At 36.1% G+C, this 10,202-nt stretch overlaps 1 protein-coding gene across 3 annotated transcripts in view; it reads left to right on the forward strand.

Annotated features, from left to right (window-relative positions):
• Phka1 (phosphorylase kinase regulatory subunit alpha 1) overlaps positions 1-10,202 on the forward strand; it is a 191,536-nt gene that overhangs the window by 21,978 nt on the left and 159,356 nt on the right. For all 3 annotated transcript variants that reach the window (XM_023707093.1, XM_004646775.2, XM_023707094.1), the window contains exon 5: positions 9,255-9,337. In XM_023707093.1, coding sequence (XP_023562861.1) covers positions 9,255-9,337 — 83 coding nt within the window. The remainder of the gene's footprint in view (positions 1-9,254; positions 9,338-10,202) is intronic.

A 10,202-nucleotide genomic window follows, 5' to 3' on the forward strand; every position in this document is an offset into this window, starting at 1 on the left:
GAGCAAAGGCTACTGTTCCTTCCCTGTACTCAGAAAAGTAGGAATGTCACTCCAAAAGTAATAGGCCACTGTTCTCATCACTAACTTTGGAGCACTAGCATAGAAATTCTGTTTGGGAGAAGATATAAACTGTAAGAACAAAGCTCCAGGTCTTCCAAGAGAATTTGTTTTTTTGGAAGAAAATGTATGTTATGGTTTGTGTCTTGTTATCCCCCCAAAGCCTCATGCAGTCACTGGGACAGCTTCTAGAGTTTGTGACTAATCTATGATCCAATGCTGGGATTATGGATGTGAGTGCTACACCTGCCCTGGGGCTGATAGTCTGAACACAATAATAAGGAGGGAGTGAGGCTTGCTAGTTGCCACAGCTGCTGCTCCTCCCTTTGCTCTTTTCTGTTTCCACTGCCATAAACTGCTGCCCTCTGCCATGTGCCACTCTGCCTTGGAGTCAGCCAAGAATAGACTGAAACCTCCACTAACTGTGAGCTAAACAAACCCTTCCTGCCTTATTTCTGGGTGTTAGGTATTTTGTCCAAGCAAGGAGACAAAAGTAACTGAGACAATGTGGGAAAGTTCAAACCTAAGGACACTCTCAGAAACAATGGATATTTTTAGTTCTAAGCAATTAAGACGAGACCAAATGTTCATGGGCAAGATGCTAAGCCAGATACTAGCTGGAAATTTTAGCAGAACAAGGAAAGAGCAAAATAGAGTCTTCCTCCTGTTGGAATTTATATCATAAAGATATGAGTCAAAATGGCCTGAAAATTGCCCTGAGTTTAAGTTGATGAGACTATGGAATAATTTGTGCCTTGTGGCATTGTATATATAACTGTAGAGTAACCAGTTGAAATTAGGGGAGGCAGGAAGCTGAGTATGATACCAATAGATACAAACACCAAACAGATCAGAGAAAGAGATACTCAAGGAGGCTCCCCCCACTAACACCCTATTTTCCCAGTGTGACAGTACACCTGCCCAAGGTTACATTCTTGGAAGAACTTTAGCGGCTGCACATTGTAGAGAAAATAAACTTCACTGAAATGGTCCAAGAGCAAGGTGCTGGCCAGGTTGCGCTCTGGCGAGGCCTCTCTTTTGACTTACAAGTGGCAGCCTTGTCACTGTGTCTTCACATGACCTTTCATTTTTGTGCCTGCACTCTCATGATGTTTCTCCTGTTTATAAGGACACTAGTCATATTGGATTAGAAGCCCACCCTAATGACCTTAATTATGTCCTTAAAGGCCTTAACTCCCAACATAATATCATTATATCATTATATTAGATAGTGATATCATTATAGATGTTAGATAATGATATCATTATACTGGGAGTTAGGGCCTCAGTATATAAATTTATTTGAAGATGGATACAATTCAGTCCATAATAAACATTTACAGGAAAATATAGGAATACATTTTCCTGACACTAGATTAGGCAAAGTTCTCTTACATATGATCCCAGAAGCATAAGCAACTAAAGAAAAAATAAGATAAATTGGAATTAATCAAAAGTAAAAACTTTTGTGCTTAAAAGGACCTCTTTGGGGCCGGGGAGATGGCTCAGTAGAATAAGTGCTTGCCTGGCAAGTGCAAGGGCCTGAGTTCAATCCCTGGTTCCACCAAAAAAAAAAAAAAAAAGGACCTCTTCAAAAAAGTTATAAACAACCACAGCCCAGGAGATAATATTTGCAAATCATGCATCTGATGAGTCACTTTTGTCTAAGCCAACAACTCTTGCAACTTACAATTAAAAAGATTATTAATCTAATTAAAAATGGCCAAAGAATTCGAATTGGCATTCTTCCAAAGATTTTCAAATAATTAATAATACAAAAAATTAGGGCCGGCTCAGTAGACTAAAGCGCCTTCTTAGGCAGAGCACAGCAGCCAGGGTTCAATCCCCAACCTGCTGTGCCAGCTCTGCCTGCGGGGCACGCGGAGAAGGCAACTGAGACCGGAGTGGTGACATGTTCCTATAATCTCGGCACTTGGGAGGATGAAAACAAGAGAATCACTACAAGTCTAATCTACGTAGTGAGACACTGTACCCTGTCCCAAATACAGAAAATAATAAATAAATAAAGCACCTGCTTAAGCAGATGCAGGGACCAGGATTCTATCCCCAGCCTGCTGTGCCAGCCCTGCCCCTGGGGTGTGCTGAGACAACAACTGAGACTGGGCATGGGTGTGCATCTGTAATCCCAGCTCTTGGCAGGCTGAAGAGAGGAGGATCACTACAAGTTGGATCTCTGTAGTAAGACCCTGTAGACCCTGTACTAAATACATTTTAAAAAGTAATAATACAAGAAATTATGCTGAACATCATTTATCACTATAGAACTGCACATCCACACCGCATTAAGATACTACATCATACCTACTAGAATGGCCATAGTCAAAAAGACAGATAATAACAAATGCTGCTGAGGATATGGAAAAATTGGGGCCTTCATTCACCACTGCTGGAGATGTAAAAGGGTACAGCCTCTTTGGAAAACCATCTAAGAATCCTGAAAAAGGTTAAAGATAGAGTTCCCATCTGATCTAGAAATTTTATTCCTGATTATATAGCAACCCAAAAGAAATGAACATATATGTTCACACAAAATACTTATACATGAGAATTCATAGCAACAATAATTATGATAGCTAAAACATTCCAAATGTCTATCCACTAATGATTAAATAAATAAAATATGTTAGATTCACACAAGGCAACAAGAAAATACATGCTACAATATAGATGAACCTTGAAAACATGCTCCATAAAAAAAAGACATAAAAGGCTGCATACTGTATGATGCCATTTCTATGAATACCCAATGAGGTAAACTATAGACAGAAAGTAGATTAGTGACTACTTACACTGGAGAGGGAGTATTGAAAAAATGAGGAGTGACTGCTAATGGGTACAGGGTTGCTTTTGGGGGAGATGAAAATGTGAATTGATTGTGGCAGTGGCTGTGTAACTGTACACACTAAAACTCATTCAATTGTATAATTATAATGGGTGAATTGTACGGGATGTGTAATATATCTCAGCAAAGTTCATTTTTAAATGAAGGACAGACCTTGATATTAGATAAATGAGTGCAAGTCAATCAGGTTTAAGTTTTAGTCCATTGAATCAGCTCAATTTTTGGAAAACTAGATGCTTTTGAATGCTTTTGTAGCACCGCCACCTCCAGCCCAGCCCACCCCTACCTCAGTTCCTGTATACTCTACATGCTTTCATCCACAAGCAGTGAGTGCCTTGACTCTGCAGAAGGGACAAGATCTGGACTGTACTTACAGTCTTGCTCCAAGAAACTGGTCTTTTCCCTTTGCTAACAGAATTGTTTAAATTTTTTTTTTTTTTTTTTTTTTTGGCAGAACTTTTTTTTTTTTTTTTTTTTTTTTTGGCAGAACTGGGGATTGAACTCAGGACCTTGCGCTTGTCAGGGAAGCGCTTATTCCACTGAGCCATCTCCCTGGCCCGTAAAATAACTTTTAATACGTTTTGAACCTCTGCTGTTACTAACCAGCGATACTACATGAGATACATTTAGGACATGCAAATAAGATATGATGCTTGCCTTCAAATTTAGGTATATACTTACAATACAAAGTAAAAAAGGTGTTATGACAGTGTACCAGCTCATTATTATAATCAACATGTACTGCAAATGTACTAATAAAAGTTAAAATAATTAAAAACAATAAACAACAAAAAAAGAAATATAAAGCTCTTTAAAATGCAGAAGAGGGAAATCAATATTGGCGTCCACAGAAGAGATAATATTGGAACTGAGCCTTGAAAGTATAATAGGATTTTCGACCAGGCGTGGTGGCACGCACCTGTAATCCCAGCACTGGGGAGGCTGAAAACAGGAGGATCACTATAAGTCCGAGCTGTGTAGTGGGGCCCTGTACCATGTACAAAATACATTTTTAAAAAGAAAGTGTAATAGGATTTCAAGATGTGGGGAGGAGGGGAAGGCTATTTGAGCAGAGAATATCATGAACAAAGGGACATATGATAGGAAACTGTAATATTTATATGGTATAGTGATTAATGAATTATAATACAAGTCTAAGAGATGGACAAGTCCATTCTCATACTTATTATGGTTTGTGTCTGGATGTCCCCCTAGAGCCTCAGATTATAGGGCTTTTTTAGAGATGGTTGAATCTACATTGTGCGATGCTGGGATTAAGGGTGTGTGACTAGTAAATTAGCCCACTGATTGGTTTGACATAGTTCTGGCTAGGATTAAAGGTGTGAGTACTACACCCACCCTAGGGAGGGTAGCCTGCATACAAGATAGGGGACCCAAAGGGTTTTATCCTCCTTCCCTGAACCTTGTGGCTTTTGCTATCTTCCACAACCATGAACTGCTGCCCTCTCCATGTGCCACCCTGCCTTGGAGCCAGCAAATTATGGACTGAAGCCTCTATAAACTGTGAGCTAAATAATCTGTTCCCCGTCCCCTTAACTTTTGGTATTGCATACTTTGTCTGAGCAATGAGAGAGAAGTAATTGAGACAGACACTTTCTGCTTTTTCCTACTCTCTGCTCAATCATATTGGCACAGAAAGACGATAAGAATGAGGCTATAAAGATAATGTCCAAAGCCACTATCTCTTTTTTTCTTTCCCCTCTATCCCATAAGTTAGGGTGGTTACTGCTGTAAGACAGTTTCAGCTGCAGCTAACCTGTGCTCTGTGGTTATTATTTTGCAGAGCTATGAATCAGGAGGAGTTTGTACTCTGATGATACTAGTTATATAGATTTATTTCTAAAATTATGCAGTTCAGTGATTTAAAATCTGTCAATAGATCAAGCTTTTAGAAGCAAAAAACTTGAAACCATGAAAGTATTAGAAGCATTTATAGGATAAAATTGTAAAAGTTTCTGAGACAGAAAATATATTGTAGGGTAAATATTTCTAATTTGAAAATCCAGTATTCTCCAAAATCTGAAATTTTTTTAATGCCAACATAGTGCAACAAAAGAAAACCCTATACTTGACCTTATGTGAAGGGTTGAAGACAAAAACATTAATGCAGTAAATATATTATATAAAATTAGCTTGAACTATGTGTATAAGGCATATATAAAATGTGTTTATGAAACTTTGTGTTTATGCTTGGGTTCTCTCTCCAACATATCTCCTTATGTATCTGAAAATATCCCAAAATATATGATCTGAAACACTTCTAGTCCCAAGTGTTTCAGATAATGGATATTCAACCTGTAAACAAAGTCAAAATTCAAGCAAATGAAGAAAAATCACTTGCAAAAGATCTGATGGGAAAATATTTGATTCCCGTAATATTCATTAGAATAACAAAAAATTTAATGGTGAGCCAAGAAAAAATAAATATATGAAATCCATAAGACTATAATCAGACAGTTCATAGGAAAAATACTGATAGTTTGCCAATTTATGAATATATTCACAACTTTACTCATAATAAAATAACTGCAAATTAAAGGGAAAGTATTTGTATTTTTAGAACAAGGGAAAGATTTTTTAAAATTACATTAAAGCCTGTGTTGGCAAGACTGCAGAAAAGAAGCAATCAGTGTTGGTTGATGTATAAACTTTTGAACTTATTTGCAAAATACCTTGGAAGTAGCTATCAAAGTTTGATATGTATAGTGCAGTACTTAGAGGGAAGTGTGGTAATACATGCTTCTTACTCTGAAATGTATAAAAAATTGATATGTGATGAACAAAGTATAGTTAAATGTTGCTAGTAGAACCCAGGTGGTAGGTATACAGATGTCCTCTGTAAAATTCTTCCATTGCTTTCTGTTTGAAAATATTCTGGAGGATATGAGGTAGGATATAAGAAATAAAAAGAGAAAAAGAAAACATAGTTTAAAATTTTAAAAAAGTTGCAACTTCAGGCCACAGTATAATTATCAAAAGTTATACATATTTATACTCCCTTGTCTTGTTTATGCTTCTTTTCTTCAAGGTTCATCACACCCAAAATCCTTTAAAATACCTATTAGCCCATCTTTATTGCCAACTAGTATTCCATTGTGTATGCTATATACTATACTATACTATACATTGTGTATGCTGTATACATTTCATTTTCCATTTATCTGTTGATGGATGTATATGCTGCTTCCAGGATCTAGCTATTATGAATCAGCTGCTGTAAACATTGAGAGGCATGTATCACTGTTATCTCTTTTGAGAAGATACTTAGAAATGGAATCACTAGGTTAAATGGAATTCCTATGTTTAGTTCTTTGAGAAACCTCCATACTGATTTCCATAATGGCTGTACTAATATACATTCCCACCAACAATGTAGAAGGGTTCCTTTTTGACCATGGCCTTGCCAGTCTTTGTTATCATTTGGCTCTTGACTGCATTCTTTCTAGTATAAAATGAAATCTTAATGTTGCTTTAGTTTGCATTTAGGATAGATTTAGACATTTATAGGAAAGTGGATATACTTGGAAAATATAATGTTAAATGAAATAAAAATCGGATATACAAGCTTAAATACCATATGATCTCACTCATTTGAATAAGGCAAAGTATAAATAAAGAGAAAAATAAAATACTGATAAAAGAAAACAGGGAGATAGATCATTTGCAAACTGGAAGGAGACCAAGGGGGAGGGGAGGCAGGGAAGAAAAAGATTTAAGATGTACCATTTAAGTGTATCAAATACCCACAATGAATGTAAATATCATATGTAAGAAACACACACTAAAACAGTAGTATTAATAAAAATGGGGAAAGGAAATATAGATGGAGAGGGAGGGGAATGGGAATAAAAGAGAATCAAGACATATCATGTAAAAAAATAAAAATTAAAGATTTCTGTTTAAAAATGATGTTATCTGCCCATAATTTAGCTTAGTTGACAAAGTAAAGGGCAGAAACCTGACCTTCAGAAAAGCAGATTCAAATGTTTCGAAGAATGATTTTAAGCAAAATATCTTAGATCACCCATCTAGAATGAAATAAAGACTGGGCACTGCCCTTCCTTTATAAAATGGAACATCATTTACATAAAAAATAAGCCATTATCTTTCAAACTGTAGGTGGTTTATTCGAAGAATTGTGTCTGAACTGGAATGAGTCATAATCTATGACATTTATCATAAAGTTCATTCAAAAGCTAACATTAAGAAACATTTAACAATCACTTTACATCATGCTTCCAAGAATATCAGAGAACATTTTCCATTCACAAGCCGTTTTATTTATTTAAAAAATTTTATTAGGCTCTCTTCAAAAAATAAAAATAAAAATTTTATTAGAGCATGCCAATATTACATGAGGATAAGGTTTATTTTTGGAAGTTGGTACCTGCATTTAACATATCTTAAAAACAAAGCCCATTTAGCAAAGCTTACACTCCTAGATCTATGTACTGCATATGCCTACTGCTTAGCAAACTGGGAATGCTCGAATTTTTCTCACTGTAAAACAGCAACATTGCTCTTACATATGATTGTTTCCATTAAAGCAAAACTTTTTTTACAAAATGAAGATATAATTTTTTTGTTTAAATGAGTAGCTTTCACCAGCAAAATATGAGAAGCTTAAAAGCTTAGTCCCTACAGCTAAGCTGTTCTTCACTTCTTCCTGCTAATTTATAGACTCAAAAAGAAAAAGAAGCTTCCTGATGTCATTCCTGAAGTGATTTCTAAGCTTACAATCAACTAGTATAAACAAAAACTTTGAATAACATGTGTATAGTAATATTTATTGTCACAAAACAGGTATTTAAAAAGTTAATATCTTTGCCACGTGGGCCCAGCCCACAGGCTGTGCTGAGACAGCGATTGAGATCGGGTGTGGTGGCGCACCTGTAATCCCAGCTCTTGGGAGGCTGAACACAGGCGGATCACTATGAGTCCGATCTATGTAGTGAGACCCTGTAGTCCCTGTAGACTCGGTACTAAATACAACAAGAAAAGTTAATTGTTCAGTAAATTTTACACTTAGAAAAATTTTAGGGCTGGCAAGATAGCTCCACAGAGTAAGTGCCCGCTTTGGCAAGTGCAGGGACCAGGGTTTGAGCAAATGGGGCGTACTGAGCCAGTGACAGAGTCCAGGTGTCAGCGCTGGGGAGGCTGAAAACAGGAGGATCACCATGAGTCCAATCTGCACAGTGAGACTCTGTACCAAATACACAAATGAAAACAAATTTAGTACTCAGGAGTTAAATTGTGTATAAAATTTTATGAAGCACATCCTGCAGTTTGTTGCCTTAATATTATTTGATGTACTAATGTAAAAATAAGACCTGTTTATTGTAGAATACAATAAAATTACACAGATGACCAAACAAGAAGAAAAGAAAATTACTTTGAAACACCATTAAAGATAAAATCTTTCTAACATATATTAACATCTTCCTGAAATCTATTATTCTAGTTCTGTGGTGGACTGGATAGAAAGAAGGGAGAGATTAAACAAAAATGGATCATATGTTTTAAGAGGCATTATGGTTAGGAAATGAGTCTGTGAAGTGAAACAGAAATGTACAGTCATTTCAGTTCCATTATTCGTAGTTACATGATCTTGGGCAAGTGTTTAACCTCTCTAAGATCCATGAAGAGACTAAAATACCAACCTCTTAGAATTATTGCAAAAATTAAATGCATAATTCATGCAAAACACTCCATACGCAAGCCATAATTGTCTTTATATAGCTTATATTAGACTACCTTTACCTTTACTTAAAATATGACTTTAAGCTCTTCAAACTAATTTTTATCTACTTTATTTCTTGCTTAGTATTTAAAACTTTTCTGGTTTTTAAAAATATTTCTGTTTGCTTTGTTTTGAGACAAGGTCTTGCATGTTGTTCAGGCTGGCCTTGCATTTACCGTGTGGCCAAGGCTGACCTCAAACAGCAATCCTCCAGATTCTGCCTTCAAGTACTGTGATTACAGATGCCATGTTCTATGTCAGGCTTCTATTTTGAAATGTTTTTCTTTGTCATTTCAGTTGTGCAGGTTTATATATTAAGGTATGTCATAAATTTGTTATCTGTATACCAAGAATCAGAGACTTCCTATGAAATCTACAATTTAAATGCTTTCATGTTAAAATATGCGCTTACTTAGAGATGTAGGGCTGATTTGGGGTGCTGTTTTTATGGTTAGAAATCAAAGCACTCTCCATTGTTTCTAGGCCAGAGTCAGATTGCTTGGAAGTAGTGAGCACCTCCACACTATGGCTGCCTATAAGCTTGTAATTGACCAGTTATTTACTTTTCTTCAGGGCTCCACATCATTCACAGCCTAGATGAAGTCAATTTCATACAGAATCTTGTGTTTTACATTGAAGCTGCATATAAAACTGCTGTAAGTACTCATTTTGGAGTCTCTTGTCTGTGTCTCTGTCTCTGCTTCTCTCTCTCTCTCTCTCTCTCTCTCTCTCTCTCTCTCTCTCTCTCTCCCCCGTCTTTCTATCTCTCTTGAGAACAGTGCTAGAGACTCTGCCCCTTAGCTTTGTTCCCATTTCTTACTAACCAACTTCTTCCCTTGTGACCAACACATTTCTTTTTCTGTCTGGGGAGAGAATTGAAGGCTTCACACATGCCAGGTAAGTATTCTGTCACTGATCTACACCTCCATCCAATATATTTTAATTTTTGTTACTCAATTATCTTTCAAAATAATTAAAATAAAGGTATTTACAATTTATGGTGATCTTCATTCTATTATACATAGTCTTATTTAAAACTGATGTCAATCGTGTCCTTCTGCCTAAAGAATTTCCTTTACTATATCTTTTTTCTTTTTTCCATAATTTTATTGATAAACAAATAGTGATGAGACAGTTTCAAACTAAATTGGTAGGACAGTTGCAATAATTACCACATTGCATACTGCCTTCCTAGTGGTTATATGCTGTACAAGATGTTGACATAATATCCTATTTACAAACACCATTAGAACAAATCACTCTATTCATTAAGAGACTGTAACTATATATCTATCCTAATCATTTTGAATACACAGATACAAAATGGACATTCATCTGTATCCCCTTTTTTGTTCAGTTCTGTCATTTGAATATTATAGGTGTGTTAACTCAGCAAAATATTCTAAGAGTCCAGTAGTCCTTAATAGTATTGGGTCTTCCACTTCACTGGCAATGTCAGAAATTGTTGACCTGAGTCCCCTACAGCTCAACATAACAGCATGGGTTTACTTCTTATATTTC

The sequence above is a fragment of the Octodon degus genome, unplaced genomic scaffold, assembly GCF_000260255.1.
Source record: "Octodon degus isolate 3935 unplaced genomic scaffold, OctDeg1.0 scaffold00280, whole genome shotgun sequence".
NCBI lineage: Eukaryota > Metazoa > Chordata > Mammalia > Rodentia > Octodontidae > Octodon > Octodon degus.